Source organism: Nelumbo lutea, chromosome 1 (assembly GCF_056320005.1).
Source record: "Nelumbo lutea isolate HS-2025 chromosome 1, American lotus-T2T, whole genome shotgun sequence".
Lineage (NCBI taxonomy): Eukaryota > Viridiplantae > Streptophyta > Magnoliopsida > Proteales > Nelumbonaceae > Nelumbo > Nelumbo lutea.
The window spans coordinates 152,349,813-152,375,271 of NC_142684.1; the positions used below are offsets into that span (position 1 = coordinate 152,349,813).

The 25,459-nt window shown below is 38.9% G+C and overlaps 1 protein-coding gene and 1 long non-coding RNA gene across 2 annotated transcripts; one reads left to right on the plus strand and one right to left on the minus strand.

The window, feature by feature from the left end:
- Window positions 1-358: 358 nt before the first annotated feature.
- LOC148878425 (uncharacterized) lies at window positions 359-1,184 on the plus strand. Its single transcript, XR_016102159.1, has 2 exons — window positions 359-678; window positions 861-1,184. It is a non-coding gene; the product is annotated as an uncharacterized LOC148878425 (long non-coding RNA).
- A 257-nt stretch (window positions 1,185-1,441) lies between these two features.
- EMB2761 (threonyl-tRNA synthetase, putative / threonine-tRNA ligase) lies at window positions 1,442-24,411 on the minus strand. Its single transcript, XM_088954402.1, has 8 exons — window positions 23,959-24,411; window positions 23,345-23,491; window positions 23,068-23,215; window positions 20,018-20,271; window positions 19,191-19,568; window positions 18,156-18,464; window positions 2,067-2,267; window positions 1,442-1,884 (listed from the first exon to the last, which is right to left on the minus strand). Exons 1-8 carry the CDS (start codon window positions 24,292-24,294, stop codon window positions 1,624-1,626), a joined length of 2,034 nt encoding a protein of 677 aa, XP_088810528.1. The 5' UTR covers window positions 24,295-24,411; the 3' UTR covers window positions 1,442-1,623.
- Between the last annotated feature and the right edge of the window lie 1,048 nt (window positions 24,412-25,459).

The window sequence follows — 25,459 nt, forward strand, 5'->3', positions numbered from 1 at the left end:
TCGTAAACATGATGTAGCCACCAAGAGACCTCTAAGGATTACGCATCTCCCTCTAACCAAATTGATTTAGATTTTAAGATTATGTGTTTAGTGGTGGTGCTTTTTTCTATCTGAAATATTATTTGGATTGATTAATACAAATTGATGAAAAATGCAAAAGGGTTGGAACGAAAAATTAATAATCAATCAATAGGCATCATAAAAGTGGTAATCAATTAGGTGAGTTTTCACCGGAAGTTTTTGATTGGTCAAGATCTATTGGGTATAATGATACAAAACACCATCTTAGGCTGTCGGCTGTGTTTGATTTGATACAAAATAAGAGAGAAATAGAAAAATGAGGGCCATGCCAAGCCAAACATGGCCCATATCTTGCCATCGCCCCGGCCGTCTGTATCATAAGCGGGATCATCACTGAGTTCACATCGAACAATGCAACCACCACACTCCTCCTCCCACTACTCATCCAGTTGGCCGACACCATGCATGTACACCCTCTCCTCCTCATGGTTCCTGGAGCCATTGGCGCCCAATTCGCGTTTTTGCTCCCAACCAGCACACCTTCAAACATTGTAGGATTTACTACTGGGCACATCGATATCACAGATATGATCAAGACAGGGTTGCCTCTTAAGATTGCCGGAATTGGTGCCATCTCCCTTGTAATGCCTACGCTAGGTACGGATTATTCATTTTCTTGTCCTATTTCCTTTAACAAAGAAAACTGATACTGCGAAATGAATCCATGATCCACATGCATATTCATTTTTTTCTAATTCTGATAGAGTTTTGTGTTCATTTCCAAATTCAATGTATAAGAAATTTGTTTAAGGCATCCTAAAACATTTTGGTGTTTGTAGGAGCATATGTATTTGGGACAAATAATGGTCAATAACTACAGGTGGCAAAGTCGGTGCAAGAAGTATGTGCAACTTCATCCCGGATCAGTAGCCATGTCTCTGGACGAGGATAAGCAGTTTTTTCGTACCCCCCAAGAGAACAAGTCCTTGATGTATCACTGTATTGTATGCACATAGTTTTAAAAGAATACTAATTGCTTTCCATGCCGAAGGATCACTGGTCGTGAATCAGATGATTAATCACCGGTAAGATCCGACAGAATTCACTTAAGCCCATATGTAGACATGTCATTTTATACAAAGAAGATCAAAGCTGTTTGACTAGGAATGATGTTCAATTGTTAACTGTCTATAAAATTCAGTTGACTGAATAATCATTGAAGAGGAATACCATTGATGTGGTATTCCAAAACTCGATACAAACAAATAATTAGCAAAAGTAATTCAGCTATGCATCACACAGTACTTTGTTTGGTCACATATTTCTTCTTCGGGGCCTGTTAGATTGGATTGTTCAGAAAAAACGAGGAAAGGACCAAAATGCAAGGTTGCATACAATAATACAATGCACTTGCATTAGATAGTCTGTAAACATCTGAAAGAGCATTTATATTCTGCAAGTAGAAAATTGATTCTTTTTGTTCCTTTCAGCTGTAATTTTGTTTTATTTTTCCATCTGTCTACAACACCATAAATACATAGAATAAACAGCATCTAGACTCCTGGAGACTTGCAACATTGCATTTCCAATAAAAGATTTGCTCTAAAATGATTTTCTGTCCTCCGTAGCAGACTTAATTCTGCTGATAAATTCATCCACACTTATGGTCCCAAGCTCCCCTCCAAACCTAGATCTAACTGTAACCGTTTGTGTTTCAACTTCTTTGGGTCCCACAATAGCCATTAATGGAATCTTCTGTTTCTCTGCATTTCTAATAAGCTTTGGTAGGCGCTCACCATGACAAACTTCAGCTCGGATACCATTTCCTTTTAACTTTTTAGTCACCTCATGACAATATTCAAGCTGCAAAAGGAAAACAAAAACATCATCATCATCCAACCCTCATGCCAACTATATGGGGTCAGCTACATGAATCCCGATACGTCACTTGTAAGGGAAATCTATTAGCACCAGCTCACATGTACATCTTGAAATAACAATGTGCCAAGAAGCTAAACATTCAAAATCAAGGAAGATCTATATACCTGTGTGTCAGTGACTGGTAAAACACGAGCTTGGATTGGAGAAAGCCATACTGGAAAATCACCTGCATAATGCTCTATGAGAATACCAAAAAACCGCTCTAAAGATCCAAGTACTGCTCTATGAATCATGATCGGCCGCTTCTTCTCCGTATTTGAATCAACATAGGTTATGTCAAAACGCTGAGGTAAATTGAAGTCAACCTGTTTCAGAAGCCAAACGAAAATTATTACTCCAATAGATGGCCCCCTTGTGATTAACCTAACCTACATTTATAATTACTTAGAACATGGAAGTTCAAGTCTGAAGGACATATGTCGTGCCACTTCCCATCTAAAAGGTAACAACTTCCAGCCCAATGTCATGTAGAAGGGAAGAGCCTCTTTCTAAGCATGCAATGAGATGCAGGTTCATATTTCTAAAATATTATAAAAAGAACAAGAGAGTAGCCATTTACACAGAGAAGGGCTAAAAACGAAAAACGGTTCATATGTCAACTTTTTCTTTTTCCTCTTTTTTTCTTGGAAATGTCATACGTCAACTTTAATTGAAGTCATCAATATCAATACCCTCACTGTCAAAAGAAAAGAAATATAGTTTAAAATTGTCACACAAGTATCTGTATCACTGTATCTGAACAGTATTTGCATCTTGGAAATGCCATTGTCAGAGAAGTATCTGTATCAGTATCCGAACAGCATGGTCATGCAAATCTCTCCCTAGGCTTCCATTTACAGTGCAAACTTCCCTTGCACTGGTGTAGAATATGTAGATGCATGGGAATGCAAGTGTTTTAAAGGCACACCTAGGGATCGGCTACATGAATCCTGTTTCACCAATCCGCTCTATTTAAAACCATCTTGTATCCTCTTGTACATTTTTTATATGTTTCCCGCCTCTATAATGGTCTATTAACTTTTAAATTACCTTTTATTGGTGCTTATAAACTAATAATGATCTATTAACTTTATAATTGGGGAGAACTATACTCGGGCACTATTTTCAGGACCAGTTGGAATAAACAATTTTAACAAAGAATTATGGGCATTGTTGCATGGACTGATGCTGGCTAAAGCACTCGACATCAGGAACTTGCAAATAGGAGACTCGGACAATTATTTGTTAGGCCAAAAACAGAAACAACCTTGCTGATAGGCTGGCAAAATCTGGACTCTGGAGTACCTAAAGAGAAACTGTTTTGGGCAATTGTACCCATAAGAATATGCAAGGGATTAGTTAACCAAGGCTAACTTTGATGAAGTACATGGCACTTAACATTGTAATTATATTTTTTTGAAAGCAATAAATTCTGTTGTTACTGACATGATTTGAAGGAAAAAAAAAAGCAAAGGATTTTTTAATACATGAAGCCGTAACTGTTGTGGATAGGATCTCAAAATAGCAAAATTTCACTTGGAAAAGATTAAATCAGAAAATAGTGGTTTTCTGATTCAATTCAGTAGAAAATTGAAGAAAGAAAGGTCACGAATAGAATGACTATAGTTACCTTAATACCCCTACTCTAGTCGCCCACTAAATCTTATTTATATTGTGATCTTTACAATGACTATAGTTACCTTAATACCCTTACTTAAAAAATAAAAGAAAACAAACAAGCCCCAACCGGCCCAACTACCATAACTGAAAAATAAATAGATAAACAGCAAATATAAAATGTGGGGTTGGAACCCTACACACACTAATAGCCTATCAGCTATCTCTACACTCCCTCTCAAGTTGGGGGTAGATATTTGGCATAGCCAACTTGCGTAAATTTGTCTCCAACCTGATTTTTGTGACTGCTTTAGTAAAGAGATCAGCTAGCTGCATGTCTGAGGTAACATAGGGAAGACACACCTCTTGAGATGCAACTCGCTCTTGGATAAAATGTCTGTCCACCTCGATATGTTTAGTCCTGTCATGTTGTATTGGGTTGTGGGCAATGTTATTATTGCTTAATTATCACAATACAGCATCAGAGGTTTCTCATAGTCAATCCCAAGTTCATCCAACAAAGAACTCAGCCATAACACTTCTACAACACCATTGGCCATAGACCTGTATTCAGCTTCAACACTGGAGCGAGCAATAACATTTTGTTTCTTGCTTCTCCAAGAAACAAGGTTCCCCCTACAAATGCACAACTTTTTTTTTATCAATAACAACATTTCATTACTTAATCACAAAAGAATTACAGAGAGGAAGATAAACTTTCTTATCTTCCAAAGGGAGCAAACACTCCCAAGAACAAAAAGAAAAAATTACACTTGTGCCCAAAACATTGATTCCCTCACGACTCCTTGCTTAGCTAATCCATCCGCAAAGGAGTTAGCTAACCTATTCACCCAACTGACCTTAACTTCCATCTCCTGAACCAGCCACCTAAACTTTCTCCTCTCATTACTGTACATCCATAAATTGCTATTTTCTTTATTCAGCCACCCTACCACCACCTCTGAATCCCCTTCAATGAAGAGTTTTCTTATATTCATTTCCTTGGCTCTTTGAACTCCTTCCAACACGACAAGTATTTCAGCCCTAAGCCTACAAATGCACAATACCTAAAGGTAGAGATCTTCTGTCATCAATGGATCTAGCCCAATCAGCATCTGTATACACATCTATCTTCATGTGACCACTATTTTTGAAAAGTATGCCTCTCCCTGAGCATCTCTTCAAGTAAGCAAGTATCCTTTCCACCGCAAGAAGGTGAGTGATCCTAGGAGAATGCATGTACTGACTAACAACACTGACAACATATGAAATGCCTGGTCGTGTTAGGCAGAGATAAATAAGTTTCCCAACCAACCTTTGATATATAGCCCTGTTCTCAAGAGGTTCTCCACCTTCTGCACTTATTTTATGGTTCAACTCAATGGGTGTGTCAGCAAGCTTTACTCCTTACTTTCCAGTTTCTTCCAATAAGTCAAGGACATACTTTTTTTTAGAGATAAAAATGCCATGCTTAGATCGAGCTACCTCAATTCCCAGGAAATGGCACAGTTCTCCCAAGTCCTTCACTTCAAATTCTTTGTGAAGATCCTGCTTAAGAGAGTCTATCTCACTAATATCACTCTCCATCACCACAATGTCACCCACATAACAACTAAGGTCAAGGAGTCTGTCTTCTTAAAAAAGAGAGTGTGATCTGATTGAGCCTGCATGTAACCGAACTTTTCCAAGGCTAGTCTAAACCTATCAAACCAAGCTCTTGGAGATTGTTTCAGCCCATATAAAGCCTTCTTTAGTCGACAAACTTTCTTTTCCGCTTCTGTACTGTAAAAGTCGGGGGGTAACTCCATGTACACCTCCTCCTGCAAATCTCCGTTTAGAAAAGCATTCTCGACATCCATTTAAAACAGTGGCCAAGAGAAGTTTGCACCCATAGATAGTAGGACTCTGATAGTGTTCATCTTGGCAACTGGTGTGGTGCAAAGGTTTCCATATAGTTTATGCCATAAGTTTGTGTTAAGCCCTTTGCAACCAATCTGGCCTTATATCTCTCTACAGAACCATCAGCATTATATTTCATTACAAACATCCATCTGCATCCAACAGTTTTCCTCCTCTCAGGCTGGTCAACTAGTTCCCATGTATTGTTCTTAACAAGTGCATCCATCTCTACTTTCATCGCTTCCTTCCACTCAGTTATCAAAAGAGCTTCTTGCACTGTTCTGGGTATAAGAATGGTGGCAATAGATGCCAGGAATGATCTATAGGATTCTGAGAGACGATCATAAGAGAAAAACTAGGAGATACAATGAGCAGTAGATGAAGTACAACGACACTTCCCTTTACGAATTGCAATTAGGAGATCAAGGTCATCTGAAGGAGGAGGCTGAGGCTCAACAGTGTTTGGCAAAGTATCTGCAACAGTGAGCTCAATAGTGGGTGTAGTGCCTGGATTTGAAGTTGTACAAGGTGTTGGGATCATCCTGGACTGCTAAGGACGAGAATCAACCTGCCTCCACCACTGTCTTTGATACACTCTCAACTCCCTACACTTCTGACAACCCTCTTCACGACACTCCCCCTCAATAACTGGGATAGGTAATGGAACTTCTGGGGCTGAAATCCCTTCCTCACAACTCTCCCCCCAAGGAAAAGCCCTATGATAGTAGGGCATATCCTTAAAAAATGTGACATCCATGGATACAAAACGCCTTCCCGAAACAGGCTCATAACAGCAATACCCCTTTTGATATTGTGCTTACCCAAGGAAAATACATTTAGTAGCTTTGTGATCAAATTTGGAGCAATGAAGTCTAAGGAATTGAACAAAACAAGTACACCCAAAGGTTTTAAGGGAAATAGGGAACAAGTCCTTGTCTGGATACAGAAGGTTGAATGGTGTTTTCATGTCTAGAACCCGTGAAGAAATTCGGTTAATAAGGTAAACAACAGTATGGGTTGCATCCCCCCAGAAGCATACGAGAACATTAGAGTTGAAGATGATGCTTCTGGGTACTTCCAAAATATGTATGTTTTTTCTCTTAGCAACCCCATTCTGTTGAGGTGTACGAGGACAAGTGCTCTAATGAATAACTCCATGATCTAGGAGATATGATGCCAAGGGTTTTGCAAAGTACTCCTTGGCATTATCAAATCTGAGCATTTTGATCTTGATTTCAAATTGGGTCAATATCATCTAATGGAAAGCTTGGGTCAAAGAAGGGGCCTCATCTCGAGAGTGCATAAGGTAAACCCACGAGAAACAGGTATAATTATCAACAAATAACAATAAGTATATGTACCCCCCCCTAGCAGGAATATGATATGGCCCCCAAACATCTACAATGTTTTGCAAGTTCACAGCTTTCACATCTCAAACTAGACACTTGGACTGACTCAAACAAATTTGGAAACAGACTCTTCAAAGACCCAAAAGACAAATGACTTAATTTGTTATGCCAAAGCATAATCTGACCCAAAGACTGAGAAACAAACAATCTCCCAACTTCGCTCTCCTTCCCCTGTGGATGCTCAAGCAGGTAGACTCCATTCGTCTCGCGGCCAATCCCAATCACTTTCCTCGTTTCCAGATCCTAAAAAACACAACGGTCATGAAGAAAGGTCATTGGACAATTTTGATTCCTAGTAATACTACTAACTGAAAGCAAGTTAGCACTAAGCTTAGGGACATGCAAAACCGAGGACAAGGAGATGGCATCAAATAGACTGATGTCTCCCTTGCCAAAAATAGGTACAAGAGAGCCATCAGCAATACATACTTTGTCTTTGCTAGAGGATAAACAATAGGTGGTAAACAAGGTGGATAAACTAGTCATATGGTCAAAAGCAACTGAATCTATTACCTAGAAGGGTCTAGTATTACCTGGAGTTGAAGTATGATTTGTTGTAGCTCTTGTACCTGAGGAAGCAAAAGCTGAAGTTGGATTGGCAGGAGTAACAATTGAAGGCTGAGATGATGACCAGAAATACCAGCTTCATTCTCTAATTGTGTCAAGGCGGCCCAGACAGCAACTAAGACATCTAGAGATGTGGTTCTTGTATTGGAAGACGATGCATTGTCAATGGTGACTACCACATTAGCATTTCCCTTCTTATTTCTGAGTCTAGCTAGAACAAGTTGAGAGTGCAACTTCCAACAAGTGCCCCTAGTATGTTTCGGCATCTTACAATGATCACAAACATAGTTTTCAAGGCACCAAGGCGAGGCTAGGCGACAGGGGGGGCGCCTAGGCAATGAATTTTTTTAAGTAAAACCATATATCCTAGGGTAGTTCCCTAGGTTCCATAACCATCTTTCCTTAATAATTATTCATAATTTTCATAAGAAAAGTATAAGTTTCATGTTTAAGTCTAGAAAATCAACATTTTATGAGAAGAAAAAGAACAAAGTAAAGAAAATTCAAAAAATATAGGGGCTGAACCCCTACTTTTGTTATAGGAAAGAAGAAAAGAAAAGGTGGAAGAAGAAAATGTGTTGATTAGACAAAATTTTAAATTCTTCCTTTGCTTATAGGTTCATGTTTTGAAATTTTTGAGGGTTCAATCAAGGATCAAATTTTCGATACGATACGCCCCATATCGGGTGTATTGTATTGTATCTTTGGGGTCCCGATACTTGTTTACAGGTGTTTTTGGGGACCCATTTTTTAATTGGAAACCAAAGAAATAAAAAAATATAGGGGGAGTATCGTTATAAGTACCAATACACATTTGCCAATACACAAAGGTGTATCAATACTGTGAACCATGGGTTCAATACAACAATTAGCAATGTTGCATTGATTAAACCCTAAGAAAATAAGAAGATAATAAAAAGAAATTAGTATATAAACACATAAAATGAATGTTCTAGTTTAATAATGTCTATTTTATAATTATAATGTCAAAAAATTAAAAATATAAAAGTATTTTATAACCCAGTGCACAAAACTACTAGGCGACTGAGCAAGGCGAGCCTCCAAGGGCGCCTTGTTGCCTAGGCGTCACTTTGACAACTATGATCACAAAATATCTCCTTTTTATCTTCCTTCTTTGTTTCCTTTTCCTGATCTCTCCCAAATTTCTGTTTTGTTACTGCTAGGGCTGATTCCATGGGTTGAAACTGTAACATCACCTTTCTCCTACTCTCTTCACTGTGCACTAGTGAATAGGCCTGAGACAATATCACACTCTCACTGGTAAGTAGTTGCTGTCTTACTATGTCAAATTCTGAATTTAGACCTACTAGGAACTCAAAAACTCTATTTGTTTCAGTCAGCTTGCTATAAGTAGTTGCACCTCTCTAACTCTCCCATTCAATGGTTTCCGAATGGTCAATTTCATGCCACAGAGATTTCAAAGTGGCAAAATAAATGGAGACTGGCTTCTCCCCCTACTTGAGATTATTCACTTCACACTTCAATTCATAAGCCCTGGCAACATTAAGGGATTGGGAGTAGGTCTCTTTCATATTATCCCAAATTTCCTTGGCTGTTTTTGCCCATAAATAATTTCGGCTAATGTGGGGCTGCATTGAATTGTACAGCCATGTCATCACCAAATAGTTCTCTTGAACCCACTTGGCATGTGATATATCTTCCTTGGCTGGTTTCTTTATATCCCCAGTCACATAGCCTAATTTGCCTCTACCTCCAATAGCCATCATGGTTGATTGGGCCCACTCCAAGTAATTTGTTCGGTTGTTCCATCGAATATAACAGTTGTAATTTGAAAAGAACTTTCAGTCATTCCAGCCCCCAAAAAACCTCCCCTTGAGTCTTTAATTCACTTCCAACCTTGTCTATTTTAAAGAAGATATTAACAGTCACTACTTCAAACAAAAAAGGCTTGAACTCCTTTTATACAAAAGAAACTTCCTTTTATGCAAAAAAGGACTCAGCTGATTCAGAAACCACTCACAGCCGAGAATCACCACCCACCAAGAATCACTCCTCAGTCAAGAAGTATCACCCAGAAACCAATTTCAGATTACTAATAACTTCCAAGAAACACTCCTCAGTCGACAAGAATCACCTAGGAACCAAATTCAGAATAATGTAGTTGTCGAAGAACCAACAACGGTTACAGAATAATTCTGGGAGCAAGAACTGATCGTGGGGTTTCAAAAATGCAACCCACTAAAGAAGCAACAAAAATGCAACTGATCTCTGATCCCTAACCCTCAGATAGAATGAGTTGCAACCAGAAACACAACCTCTTAGAACAAATTACAATTTACAACTATAATAGAATGAATTCAGGTAAGGGTTACAGGGTTACTGCCTCCCAAGTCCAAATCCCCACATGCGCTTATTTGGGCCCGTGGACCCTTCATCTCCATAAAGGCTCCACCCTCCTAGGACTAGGATGCAAAATGTCTAACATCACACTAGGTACTTTAGTTAATGCAACTAGAAGATAGACAAAGATATTGAGAGTTTCACATGCTTGAATTGTCAAGTATTTAAAGCACCTTGGTACAATCCACATCAGTTTGCTTTCACTTCCACTTTGAATTTGCCTTATATGTTATGCTTATTTATTTTCACTTGAGCCAATACAATTTTATAACATTTAATTTATTTTAAAATTAAAATTTCCAAATTGTTATGAATTAATGTCTTTTGGAATTTTTTCAAAAATTAATGCCTTACATTGTCCAGGGCCTCCAGGCACACACCTCACCTTACACCTTGCACCCTAGGGGATAGAAGACCTTGTACTTTTCTTATGTCTCTTGCTTTCAAGACACTAGGCTGAGTGTAAATTCTGGATTACTTTTGCTTCAGGCCTGATTTTGTTTTGTTTGTTTGTGAGGAGCAAAATGAAAAGTAGTAAAATGATATGGTTCCTACTTTACATGTGTAGAGAACACTGATGTGGGCCCCACAGCTGTGGTCCCACTCCGTCCGTAGGGTAGAATGTATCTAGTCATAGCTGATGGTCAATCTGTTATTCTGTTATTCTAGTTGTTATTTACTTTTCAGTTTTATATTGATATGTGTTATGATGTAAACACCAAGGGCAGATGTGTCCTTTCATGTATCTAGCATAACATATAAATATTAAATTGAAGTGGCAGCAGCAGAATATTGAGATTTTGTCCTTCCTTTCAAAGTCTGTGTTCTACTGCTCTCTCACTACTCTTTCTCCTCTTTCTTCTTCACTTTCTCTTCTTTTCGAATCTGAAGTTTCTTAGTGATCAAGACTGATAGCAGTCTTGAACACCTACATGGTATCAGAGCCAAGCTAGGGTTTCTCATGTGAGTCTAATACCAGCCAACCACATGAGAATCTCCTAGGACTGGAAGCTGAAAAGGAGGAGTTCGCAGACTGATTCTTGGAGATCGTCAGAAGTGCTAGCAGCTGTTGGAATCTTGTTAGGGTTGCAGAGTGTTGGTGGTCAAGAAGGATCAGAGAAGACTAGGGTTCGAGTAACCTTAGAAGGCAGTGAACATTTTTTCCTTGTAAGTTATTTATTTTCTAAGAGAAGTTCTATCAGAGAAGATAGGTTGGACCTATCTGGAGAGGGAGGCCGAACCATTCTAGGGTTTTCTCTCTTCAATTCACTAGGGTTTTATAGCAAACCCTACTGTTGGGCCGAACTATCTCAACTTTGTTTCTCTCTGCTCTAGGGTTTGAAAGTGATCTTGCGGCAAGCCCTAGTGTTAGACTGAACCTTGTGATCTACCTAGAGCTGTCCTCAAGTTTATTGTTAGCATTGATCAGACTCTAGGCTTTCTTATTAACCCTACTGCAAGTCTATCTATACGGTACTGATTGGATTGTGCAACCGAATTGTTCACTTTAAGGACTAATTAAAACCCTAACTCTGCCAAGCATATCAGACCTATTTCTAAGTTGTTTTTCAGAGTCTTTTGGGGTTTTCGAACTCTCTTAAGGGGTTAGAGCGCTACAGACAGCTACTGTTGTGTTGGCTAGTTGGTTTCATATCAGAGTTATCCCAGTTTTGTGCACATACACTGTGAATACAGATCAGGTCTATATTGTTTTTTTATTGTGATTAGTAATCCAAGTGCTGTTTTGAGACTTGACAGAAATGGAGTTTAAAAATCAGGTAGAAGGCAGCTTTGGGAACATCAGTTATGGTAGTGTTTCTGAGATGGGTGGTCAGATTACAACCGTAAAGTTTGATGGATCAAACTATTTGGAATGGGCCCAATCAGCCGTGATGGCTATTGGGGGAAGAGGTAAATTAGGGTACCTCTTAGGAGATATGAAATAACCCCCCAAGGGAGACCCTACATATACCAAGTGGATCCAAGAAAACTACTTGGTTATGACATGGCTGTGTAACTCTATGCAGTCTCATATTAGCCGAAATTACTTGTGGGCAAAGACAGCTAAGGAGATATGGGATGTTATGAAAGAAACTTATTCCCAACCCCTTAGTTGCCAAAGCATATGAATTGAAATGTGAAGTGAAAAATCTTAAACAATGAAAGAGACCGGTTTCAGTATATTTCTCTACCTTGCAGTCCCTGTGGCGTGAGATTGATCACCTAGAGACTCTTGAGTGGGAGAGTCCCAAAGATGCACAGATATATAGAAAGCAGGTTGAGACAAACCGGGTATTTGAGTTTCTAACAGGCCTAAATTCAGAGTATGATACTGTGCGGCAACAGATTTTGACTAGAGACAGTGTGACTCTCTCTCAGGCATACTCATTCGTACACAGTGAAGAGACCAGAAGGAAAGTTATGATGCAACCTCAGCCCCCCACACCAGCCCTTGTAGCGGTCGCACCCAAATCAGGGGGTGATTCAGAGAAGGAAAGGAGGAAGGAAGACAAGAAGGATGTCGTATGTGAACATTGTAAGAAGCCCAAACATACAAAAGAAACATGTCAGAAACTGCATCCTCACTAGGTTCCTGCGAAGTTGAGAAGCAAGAAGGGCACTGCTCATGTGGCCGTGAACACTGATTCAACATCCTCATCTGGCACAAAAGGAACATCTTTAGAGACCTTAGCTACAGTTCAGGCTGCCCTAATACAATTAGAAAAGGAAGTTGGAAATTCAGCTCAGCCACTGCAGTCACCATCAGCCCCTGCCACATATGCCTTTGCACATCCAAGTATTCGAGCTTCAACCTACCATGCCTCAGCTCCAGGTACTATTGAACCTTATTGGGTAATAGATTCAGGTGTATCCGATCACATGACTAGCTTGCCTTCACTATTTACCACTTACCATTTGTCTTCTGGTAGGGATAAAGTACCTATTAGTAATGGCTCCCTGGTTCCTATTTCTGGGAAGGGTGACATCAAGTTATCAGATACTATCTCCCTGTCATCTGTCTTGCATGTTCCTAAGCTTTTTCAGTCAGTAGTATTACCAAGCATATGAACTGCTCAGTAACCTTCTTCCCTGACCGATGTGTTTTTTAGGACTTGGAGATGAAGAAGGTGATTGGGACTGGCCGTGAGACGAATGGGATCTATCTGCTCGGGGAGATGTTCCGTCGGGAAGAGTTAGTAGAGAATATGTCTTTTGTTTCTCAGAGTGTGAGTCCGGTTATGCTTTGGCATAACCAATTAGGCCATTTGTCCTTTCGATCTCTAAAGAGTCTGTTTCCAGCTTTATTTGAGTCTATTGAGTTGTCTCAGTTGCAGTGTGAAAGTTGTGAGTTTGCTAAGCATTGTAGAAAGTCTTATTTATTGAGTAATAAAAGGAGTGATAATTTTTTTGATATTGTGCATACTGAAATTTGGGGGCCTTATCACATCCCTTCCATGGGTGGGTACAGATATTTCTTGTTATTTGTTGATGACCATACATGTTTTTCTTGGGTTTATCTCATGCGCTCACGAGATGAGGTACCTACCCTGACCCAAAACTTTCACCAAATGATCCTAACCCAATTTGATGCCAAGATCAAAGTTCTCAGATATGATAACGCAAAAGAATACTTTGCTAAACCATTGACATCTTATCATCTTCATCATTGGGTTATCCACCAGAGCTCTTGCCCTCATACACCTCAGCAGAATGGAGTTGCCGAAAGGAAGAATAGGCACATCTTAGAAGTGGCTAGAAGTCTCATGTTTACTTCCAATGTTCCTATCCGCTTCTGGGGTGATGCTATCCTCACGGTGGTATATCTTATTAATCGGGTTCCTTCCCGAGTCCTTGATATGAGATCTCCTTTTTCCCTTCTACACCCACGTGAGGACTTGTTTTCTATTCCCCTTAAAACATTCGGTTGTACCTGATTTGTTCAGCTTCTCGGACCCCATCACTCCAAGTTCAAACCCAAAACCTCCAAATGCATCTTCATTGGTTATGCACAAACTCAAAAGGGTTATTTCTGCTATGATCCTGTCTCAGGGAGGAAGTTTGTCTCCATGGATGTCACCTTCTTTGAGGAGACACCCTATTATCCTCGGGTTTCTCCTCGGGGGGAGAGCAGTGAGAGTAGGGGTTTGAGTCCTTGTCTTCAGGGGGAGAGCAGTGAGAGTGGGGTAGTTCCTTTACCTATTCCATTGGGTGATGAGAGCTGCAATGGTGAGGGCGTTCAGAGGGATCAGGAGTTGAGGGGGAGTTGCAATGGTGAGGGTGGTCAGAGGGATCAAGAGTTGAGGGTCTATCACAGGCGGTGTAGGCAAGTTGACCCCGACCATTAGCAGTCCAGGCCAGCTCCAATCTCATCTGCAGCTCTAGGTCCAGGTATTACAGTCCCAGGGCCCACAGAGATTTCCTCTATTATTGCCATTTCACCTCCTACAGATGACCTTGACCTTCCGATTGCAATCCATAAAGGGAAATGACATTGTACCACATCTACAGCCCACTGTATTTCCCATTTTTTATCCTATGATCGCTATCTCCTACCTACAGGTCCTACCTTAGTTCCATTTCCAATGTCCCTATTCCAAGAACAGTGCAAGAAACCCTATCCGTCCCGGAATGGAAAGATGCAATGAAGGTTGAGATGGATGCCCTGTTGAAAAACAACAACTAGGAGGTAGTTGATCTTCCCAAAGGAAAGAAACCAGTTGGATGCAGATGGGTATTTACTATAAAGCATAATGCAGATGGATCCATTAAGAGGTATAAAGCTCGGTTAGTTGCAAGAGGGTTTACACAGACTTATGGCATAGATTACTTGGAGACCTTTGCCCCAGTAGCCAAGATGACCACTATTCGAGTCCTATTATCCCTTGCAGCAAGTCACACTTGGCCTTTATACCAAATGGACGTGAAAAATGCTTTTCTGAATGGAGATCTGAAGGAAGAGGTTTACATGCGTTTGCCTCCTGGATTCTATGATGCAAAAACAGGTAAGAAGGTCTGCCGACTCAACAAGGCTTTGTATGGTTTGAAACAGTCACCTAGGGCTTGGTTCGATAGATTCAGACTAGCCCTTGTGAAGTTTGGTTATGTACAGGCCCAGTCAGATCATACTCTATTCATCAAGAGGGTGGAGTCCTCCTTGACACTATTGGTAGTATATGTTGATGATATTGTGGTCACAGGGAATGATAGCCATGAGATTGAGTCCCTTAAACAACTCCTTCATCAAGAATTTGAGGTGAAAGACCTTGGTGTACTTCGGTATTTTTTGGGTATTGAGGTTGCTAGATCCAAACAGGGGATCTTTATCTCTCTGAGGAAATATGTCCTGGACCTGTTGGCAGAAACTGGAAAGTTAGGTGTCAAGCCTGCAGATACACCAATTGAACGGAACCACAGGATTAGTGCAGAGAGTGGGGAACTTCTTGAAGACAAAGTTATGTTCCAGCGATTGGTAGGAAAGCTCCTATATCTCTGCCTCACTCGGCCAGATATTACTTATGTTGTTAGTGTTGTCAGTCAGTACATGCATTCTCCTAGAACCACACATCTTCTTGCAGCAGAAAGAATTTTAGCCTACTTGAAGAGATGCCCGGGTAGGGGTATACTGTTCAAGAACAACAACCACATGAAGGTGGAGGTCTATACGGATCCCAATTGGGCTAGGAGTGTTGATGACAGAAGGTCTACCTCAGGATATTGTGCCCTTATGGGAGGAAACCTTATCTCCTGGAGAAATAAGAAACAAAGTGTTGTCTCCCGGTCTAGTGCTGAAGCAAAATACAGGTCCATGGCCAACAGAGTGGCTGAAATCCTATGGCTAAGATCTCTACTTGAGGAGTTGGGTATTGAGTATGAGAAGCCCCTAATGTTGTATTGTGATAATCAAGCAGCTATTAATATAGCACATAATCCAGTGCAGCATGACAGAACCGATTGAAGTTGACCGCCATTTTGTATGAGAGAGGGTCTCATCTCAAGAAGTATGCCTCCCTTACATCACATCCAGTATGCAACTAGCAGACATCCTCACTAAAGCCGTATCAAGAAAGAAGCTAGAAGCGGATTTATCCAAGTTGGGAATGATGAACATTTACTCCCAACTTGAGGGGGAGTGTAGAGAACACTGATGTGGGCCCCACAGCTGTGGTCCCACTCTGTCCGTAGGGTAGAATGTATCTAGTCATAGCTGATGGTCAATCTGTTATTCTGTTATTCTGTTATTCTAGTTGTTATTTACTTTTCAGTTTTATATTGTTATGTGTTATGATGTAAACACCAAGGGCAGATGTGTCCTTTCATGTAACTAGCATAACATATAAATATTAAATTGAAGTGGCGGTGGCAGAATATTGAGATTCTGTCCTTCCTTTCAAAGCCTGTGTTCTACTGCTCTCTCACTACTCTTTCTCCTCTTTCTTCTTCACTTTCTCTTCTTTTCGAATCTGAAGTTTCTTAGTGATCAAGACTGATAGCAGTCTTGAACACCTACAACATGAAAGAGAATGAAGGCAGGAGGAAGGCAGTTTGTTTGGGAGGAGCAAAATAAGTAAATAATGTGGTCCCCACTTTAATGAGAGAGAATTAAGGTAGGAAGAAGGTGGTGCAAATTTTGCATCAGTTTTTTGGATACAAAATTTGCAGCGCCAATGAGTGCAAATGAGACAAAAAATAAGCGAAAATTCTGCATCAGGTAGGAATGCAAATCATAGTTAAAACAAGCAGATGCAAATCCAAACTGGATGCAAAATTTATATCCTGTTCAAATTTGCATCGCAAATAAACAGAGCCTAGGATACAACGATAGAATGAAAGCAAAATGGAAAGAAAATTAAAATGGTAAATCCCAATAGACAATTGTCCCCATGATATATAACAACATTGTCAGAGTTGGATTTAGACTGAAAGATCGAATTGTTTGGACCAGAAACTGGCAACCAAAATGGTTTTTCAGCCCACCTCTTAGAAATGTTGATTTCGTCAAAGTTTACCCCAAGTACATGTTATTAGTAGGTGTTGTAGCTAAAAATATTTATTGTTTTAAGCTTACTTTGGTGCAAAAGAGCACTAAAAGATGGTTTGGAACCATTTACCGTTTATTTAGTTTTTTTCATGTTTTTATTTAAACAAGTCCAGCTGTCAAACCAGACTGTCTGACTCTGTTTGACCTGTGACTCAGTAGCTAAAACAGTTTCACATCCTGTCCAATTTTGACAACATTGACACAGGCAATAACAACCCAATCCATTGGTTGGGAGCCATGTCATATCCAAAGGGTAATAATTAATAAACATCATAGTCAACCAGGTCCAGGGCCCAGGGTTCTATTTCTAGCAATACTGACTGTTCTCTTTAGTTATAAGCAAGAAAAGAAGGTGTCATTCACCCCCACCATACTCCATACCACACCCACTTGCAGATGAGATGCCTATTGTCATTTAACTAATAGACTAACAAGGCTAGAAAAAGGTGCTGCAGTCTCCTTTTACTTTATAGGAGAACTATTCCTATGGTTCCATCCTAAACAAGTATCACAGAATGGAGGAGCATGAGAAACAGTAAAAAAAAATCTCTAATTGATAGGGGCCAATTTTTGAATCATCTGTATCTCAAATATTTTTTTACCCATTGAACAATCCTATCTGAATTATAAATTTTCTTCCATTTTTTGATAAATTATAAATTTTCTTCCATTGCTAAAGTCAGTTAGCCTCTGTTTAAACAATACTAGTTGTTGAAGATTTGATGTTTGAAATAGCCAAGCTGACAAAATAATATTAAACCACATTTCTCTATATAATTTATACAGAAAAAATCAAAACAAAGGAAACTATGGAGATTATGCATGCAACATAGATCTGGCTCAACCTGAAACAAACCATCCAATACAATTTTAGGTTGGCCTAGAACAGTATTTCATGTATCAGACTGGATTAGGGATGGAAAACATGTGATTTTAAATCAGGCCGGACTCAGTTCAAACCTTGAGTTACCAAACTAAACCAAAACAATACCTGTTTTATGTTTATTAATACAACAAAATAGTAGCTACCCTGGCAGAACCAAGACACAACTGATGTTAAGTTCAGGTGCCAAGTGCCAACTCTTTTTCCAGTTCCAGCTCCAGTCAGGAAAAGGTTAGTTACATCTCATCTAATTAGACTAAGGTTGATCTCTCAACCTAACCCACCCTAAAATTGAGGCTGATGCCTAATTGATGTATTCACTGCTCCGAGATGATTCAAAATATAAATGGAGTAAATGGAGTAAATGGATTCAACAACATGATCCTGAGAGCTTATATTCACTTTGGTGTATACTTGCCTGTACAGTTGAGCACTGCCACTTTCTTCCGAGAGCATCCTCAATTTTAAGATCAATCTTTGGACCATAAAAGGCACCCCCACCTTCATCTATTTGGTAGTCCCAACCCTTATCATCCAAAGCATCTTTAAGAGCAGCTGTTGCTTTTTCCCATATATCATCACCTCCCACAGCTTTCTCTGGTCTTGTGGAAAGATTCACTTCATACTTGTTAAAGCCAAATTGCAGTAAGATCTCCTCTGTTAGATCCAGGACACCCCTGATTTCATCCTTGATCTGATCTTCTAGACAAAAAATGTGTGCATCATCCTGCATGGTATATCAAACACATGAGTTCCTGTCATCTAAGAAACAAAACCAAAGGTCCATTAACAGAACAGCATTACAATTTATGATGCCTAGATATATGTACAAGGGTGCCACATAATGCCGGATACTTAAATATTTAGTGGAAATTTCATATCTGATACTGTATCCAGGTAATGTAGATTTCAATACAAGCAACTCGACTGAAAGTTATTATAACCACCATTGTTCTCATTTTAGAGCTTCAAAATGGAACATTGAAGAGAAGTAGGATGATAGGAAAAAGCCATCTTCTTGACTCTCCGAAACACATGTGGACACCCATGGGGCTGAGACCCAGCAACTAGTAGTCCCACCAGAGAGACTCTAAACCAAAAACCATGAATAGATAAATCTAGAACTCTATATGCAGTCCATTTTATGAACAATATAGGTTCAATACCAGGAAATATCAGATCAAATCACCTTTTCCTGCTAGGAATTTCCTAGACGTCTTGATGGTGGTACAATTATACCAAATGTATATCGGGAAAGCACAAGAAAAGTCCTTTGCCAACTAGCAAGTTCCTTATGAAATAATCAAGCTCTACAATAACCTAGAAGAAGTTCTCCTTAAAGACATCCACCAGGATATACAAAAGTAATAGTGTTAGATAAGAAATGCAAAAACATATAGAATTCAAAGAAATATCAACCTTCAAAATATAAATAAGAGAGAGAAGAATGCACCTGAGTGAAACCTCTTACACGGAATAGGCCATGTAAACTTCCTGACAGCTCATATCTATATACAGTTCCCAACTCAGCAACCCTAATTGGAAAGTCTCTGTATGAGTGCAGCTTTCTTTTGTAGACCAGAATATGGTAAGGACAATTCATGGGTCGAAGTTGATAGAGTTCATCCTCAATGTTCATCTGCTCATACATATTCTCCCTGTAGAAGTCCAGATGACCACTGATCTTCCAGAGATCTGCCCTTGCCACATGTGGAGTGTACAGAAGATCATAACCATGCTGTATATGTATTCTCTTCCATGAATCTTCTATGATATGCCTAACTATGGCACCCTTAGGATGCCAGAAAACTAACCCTCCTCCTGCTTCATCCTGTAAGAGTTCCATCAAGAAGCTTGAGTTCCTTTAAGAGTGAGATAAGTTCCTCCCTGGTCTTTAAACTAAATTTCAACAAATATATGGAATTTCTGTATATGTATACCTGTAAATTTTCAAAAGCCGCTTGCAGAGAAAATGGTCTTGTGAAGACAAAACTCAAAAAGATAAAAACAATAATAAGTTTAGTTTTTTAAAGGAATGGACGCGTGTTTATTCTCTAGAAACAAGCTGGAAAAGATCCACCTGTTTGATAAGTATAGCTTAATGAATGTTTTAGAACTATCACAACATGGCAACATTAATTATGATAATGACCAAGAAGCCATAAAGATAAAATCCACCACATTTTAGTTGAATTAAATAGTTGACCAATAACGCTGTCCTTGGAATAACATACACTAGTATGAGAGCATAGATTCAAATGAATCTGAAACCATGTTTACCTGTATAGAGAAAAGATCAAGATCTTGACCAAGACGCCTGTGATCCCGGCGTTTTGCCTCTTCTTTAAAGTGAAGGTATGCTTTTAATTGGTCTTCAGATTCCCATGCTGTGCCATAGATCCTCTGCAGCATTGGCTTATTTTCATCCCCTCTCCAGTAAGCCCCAGCAACGGATTCAAGTTCAACAGCTTTCTTGTTAACATTGCCGGTAGAATCAACATGAGGTCCAGCACAAAGATCCCACCATTCATTTCCTGGATAAAATATAATGAAAGAAGCCCAAAATACATCAATAACCGAATAATTAAAGCTTCAAAATAAGCACTACTTAAATGCTATCATTTAGACCTGAAACCACACACTACACCCTTAAAAATTAGCTAAAGAAAGTAAATATGCAGTAATGATCCTTAAGTAAGCTAGATAAATTATTTGAATGCATAAGTTTCTTTGTTAATTTTATGAGCACCATAACTTGGCTCCAGCCTCAGCAAGTACAAAAATGGAGTATGTCCACCTACAAAACCATTTGGCAGTGAGGAAAAGTAAGGAAAAGATTCCCCCATCTTTCTGTCCTCATAGCAATATGACTAAAAATTATTAATTCAAATTTCCTCTAGTGCATTTGCCTACTAATAACATGATAACAGCAGTCATCCTTCCACTCAAGTGTGCATTTGAAACAGGTGTTGGCATCAAACAAAGAGTACTTCAAAATCTTCAACAAATATAAACTTCATCACATAAAAAAAAATGTCAGTGCATGTGGATAACAGCATTGTGTCTCTTCTTTTTCTCCATCAGCAACCAATTATCGTAAGATGTTAAATAAAATATAAGATTAGCTTCAAAATGGAAAGGAAACTAGGACTTTATTAACTTTACACAAATTCAGTTGGACTGCAATTTGTATCTCCTCATAGTTTGAGTTTTGAATAAGATACTTAAATGCAAAGTGACCATAACCACAAGTAACTCTTACTCACAATCCATAAAAAGCATTCTTTCAGAACTAACATACTCCAATTCTCCTATACTAACTGACCCAACATACTATGACTTACTATGTGGACTCCCACTACTGACAAACTACAATTGACCATTGACCAAATCAACTAAGAAATCTCATCTAGTGCCCACAAACTACAATCTTTCCCCATAGAGTAGCCCTCAAAGTTAAGGTTGGGGTGGGCTCCACAAACACAAACTAGTAATGGCATGGCATCTTCAAATTATTGGCCATTGCCATTCTCCCCTTCTAGCCAAGGCCCATTGATAGAGATATTGAAGCAAGGAAAGAATCCATGGAGAAATGAATTAGTTTTCCAATTCCTCGTGAATTTCAGAATTTTTGGGTAATAGGGATATTGGCATTTTTGAGTTTTAAGTTTATTTTCTAGTTTTAGGTGCCTTAAGAATAGGGTTTCAAGTCTTTTAGGAATTTACTGTTAAAAGTAAAGCAAAAATACGAATTGTGATTCCTCCACAAACAAACCTTATCCAGAACACATCCATCAATCCTTCAGAATAGCTGGCTAGCTTCTTAAGTTCTGCTTCGTAATCTCACAATGTCATCATCTAATGGAGTTTTGCAAGAGCTCAAGTGTGATCTTCATGCTTAGTTGGCTGAAACCAGTCATTTGAGGTTGCTAATAACTCCCTCCATGGCATGTAAACATGTGCCTTCTCATACCACTAACCACTGCAAAGCTCTTCACCTTGTAGGCGAAAGGTTGCAATAAGTGATGCTCATCCACTGTTCAGCTATATGCAAGGAACTGCTCCACTTTGTACACCCATGACCCACCTTGATGGATCTCCACCTTCATAAGGAGGAAAGGTGAGCTTCACAATCCAAGGTTTAATGGTGGCATTACCTGAGATGTAAAAATCCTTATCCAACCTGAGACTTAATCCTCATTCATCCCTGCTTTCCCTTTGTGAACAAGTCTTTCCAGTTGATCAAGCTTGCTATTGTTTTGTGCTTGTTTGGCCTTGAGAACAGTTACCTTTTGGACAATATCAGCAAGGATTGTTGCACTGTCATCTCTTATCTTTGCTCTACCATCAAACATCCTACTTCTCTTTCTCCCTTTGTAAAAAATTTACATAAGATTTCAGATAAAAGATAACATTAGGATCAAATAGAGAGGAATGTAGGACTCTGAAGTCTCAATTGAACTCCACGAGACATTCAGATAGACTGCAATCCACGTATCCTCATAGATAATAAATTACATTTTGATTAAGGTATATAAATACAAAGTGACCATAACTATGAGTAGCTCTAGTGCTCCCAATATAATGACTCATAAGAATTATTCTTTCACAAGAAACAGACCACCTCTCCTATATGCACTATCCTAATACATTATGACTTACCATGTTGGCTCCTACTAATAAACTACAAAAGGATATTAGCTAAATCAACTAAGAGACCTAATATATTGCCCACTAGTTACTCATGACTCAACCACCTATGCATCAAAATGTGTGACCACTATACACAGATGTCAAAACTTGATCAACTTATAGCAACTTGAATACAAGATAGCAGCAAGCAGCCAAACTTACCTAGTTGCTTCAAGCTGACTATTTTATTTCAGAGTGAAACATCTAATAAATTCTATTTAAGACCATTACTAGAGCTAGACCTAGCTATCAAAAGGTAAAATTCAATATTTACAGTCACAAATGAATGATGCCAATGTTTTCAAAAGTCCATGTTAATTTGCTCCTTACACCCTAAAATCTTCTATACCATACCAAGCTTTGTTTACATTGATTAAGTCATGAGAAATAGATACATATTGCCTCCGTATATGGAAAGACATTTTCATGCCTTGGTGGAGACTATCCTAGATATGTCTATATACACATAACAAACTGGATGAGCCTCCATTGCTACAATTACCACTACCACTAGTGCTACCACATAACTTTCATTAAGAGAAAGTAACAACATACACAGAATTGATATAATAAAACAGCAGGACTAGAGAAGGAAAGACTAAAAGAAAGTAAAAGCGAAACAAAGTAAGATGACTGACCAATGTGGTATATGGTGATGGGATCTTCCTTAATGCTTTCCAAAATCTCTATTTTGTAAGGCTCATTGATTGCCATTATTCTTTTCTTAGCTTCATCTCTGGAGACTTCTTCTCTTATTAGTGGTAAATTCCGACTAATGATGCGATCCTACAGATGATTTAAGAAATAAATTCTGTACCCTGAAACCATAAGCTAATGAATATTTGCCCAAGCTATGCATGACCTTCCTACACAACTGAAAGGATCAAAAGAAGTTCAGTATTAGGTTGTTCTCACCATCTCCTTTTTTATCCTCTTCAGGTCTTTGTCCGTCAATGGTTCCATATCAAAGTCATAATAGAACCCATTTTCTATCCACGGTCCAATGGTCACTTTAGCGTCTGGGAAGAGTTTCTGGACAGCCATAGCCATTACATGTGCGGACTGCAATGCAACGCAAAGTTTTCCATCAGAGCATAACAATAAGAAAAACAAACAAACTAAACAGATGCGTAATACAAATTCGATAACCAAAATAGCATTATATTAGCAAAATACCACGTCATACAGCATCATACCGTAGAAAACTATTCAAATTTTCTTGCAAGGCAGTTGTGTAGCTTGAGTGTAAATTAAAAGAATCGTCAACGTTCAAAAAAATAAAATTTTTGTGCACCAGGTTGGTTTACTAGAGTGTATTTTGTTTTAATCTATCAAAACTCTTTGGAAAATGTATAAGGGAAATAGAATAAACTACAATTCTTTGTTAGTATTAGTAGTTACAGTCTTCCAGAAGAAGCGGGAAGAAAACAAGAAAGAATGTGTGTGTGTGTGTGTGTGTGTGTGAGAGAGAGAGAGAGAGAGAGAGAGAGAGGAAAGAGAGAGAATTAGTTATAGAGCCATCTAATTACCGTATGTCGAATTCTCAACAATTTCTCTGAGGACTCGTTGGTAGGAAGAACGATCTTCTCCTCATCGGTATTTGCTTTGAGAAGCTTCTCTTCGGCCACAACCGCAGTCTCGGATGAACCCAAGGCCACAGCGGAGGAGGTTGTTGAGATCCCTTTGTTGTTCTTACTCTGCGGATAGACCCCAATTTGCCTTGCGGTGTTTCTTCTCGAAGTGAAAATGAATCCTTTTGGAGGAAGGGAAGGGAGAAAGAAACAGGGTTTTATGATAGAGCTTCGATGACCGCGAGGATTCGAGAATGGAAGGGAGCAGGCAAAGAGAGGGTAAGTTGACGCCATTCGCTGCAGAAGGTCCTGCCCACTCTACCGTGGTGAAGGCGTGAAGCTGTGTGGCGGAGGTTTTGTATTGTATCTATCCACTCACCTCTCTAGAAAATCTAGCCACATCAGATATAAATCACGAAAACTCACAGGGAGGCCCAAGATTACTACTTAAGCACTTATCCGTTATCTCGCTAAAACTAAAACGCAATTTCATGTATTCATAGAGACGCCCAATAGGTTTTGAGATCCCTTTTCAACTTCATGTGCTATATATGTTTTTTATAAAAATGCAATATACATAATATATTTATAAATAATTAATTAATTAATAAATATATATTATATATTTATACAAATAAATAACATATATCGAATTGGATCTTCACGAATGGAATATAGGGTGATCGGAAATCCGATTCAATTTCTAATCATAGATCAGATCCTATTATCCAATATGGTTTGATCAAAAATCTGAAATGGGGATATCCAAATCCAACAAAATACGATTAGACATGAGCTTATTTGCACCCCTAAGCCACAATTCTAGTTACTTCACTCCACCCGCTCAATAGACTTCCCATGTAATTTTTTATCATTGTTAAAACCTCCCCTAAAGTTTGATAATTGCAATCTCTCTCTTGAACTTTTATGATACAGTTGTAAGACCCTCTTTATTAAAAAGAGATAAAAATGTCCACAATACCCATACAATATAAACAATATAAATAACAAAAAATAGAAAATTTAAAATTGCATCTTTACATTTAAACGGTTGATATGAAGGATAAATTTGGAAAATAAAACGATTTCAGAAAAGAAATTAGAAAGGTTTGAGCTAGCAATTCATATGAAGAGAAAATTTTGGAAAACTAATGAAGAAGGTATACTTACAACTATGTTAGAAAGTTCAGGGAAGGTGATTGCAATTACCAAACTTCAAGGGATGTTTCAGCAACAACCATAAACTTTAGGGGAGATTTCAGCAATTTACCCTTTTGTCTTTAACTAGGATTTGTTTTTGACGGGGACGGAAGTGACCTCCAATTGGGGCAGCCACATGGCAGACTTAGGAATATCCACGGCCCAACCTACAAGCTGTGTGGTCTACACCTCAGATGAACATGTTACCTTGGACCAGCATATCCTCATTGAATGCCTAGGCCAACCATGGCTTTAGGGG

What these genes read in the sequence shown, in the direction of transcription:
- EMB2761 (XM_088954402.1), bottom strand. Translation starts at nt 24,294, where the DNA reads ATGGCGTCAACTTACCCTCTCTTTGCCTGCTCCCTTCCATTCTCGAAT. An exon ending in AGAGGATAAAAAAGGAGATG is followed by an intron (nt 23,216 to 23,344) that starts GTGAGAACAACC and finishes AATCATCTGTAG; the next exon opens with GATCGCATCATTAGTCGGAA. An exon ending in CATCACCATATACCACATTG is followed by an intron (nt 20,272 to 23,067) that starts GTCAGTCATCTT and finishes TATTTTATCCAG; the next exon opens with GAAATGAATGGTGGGATCTT.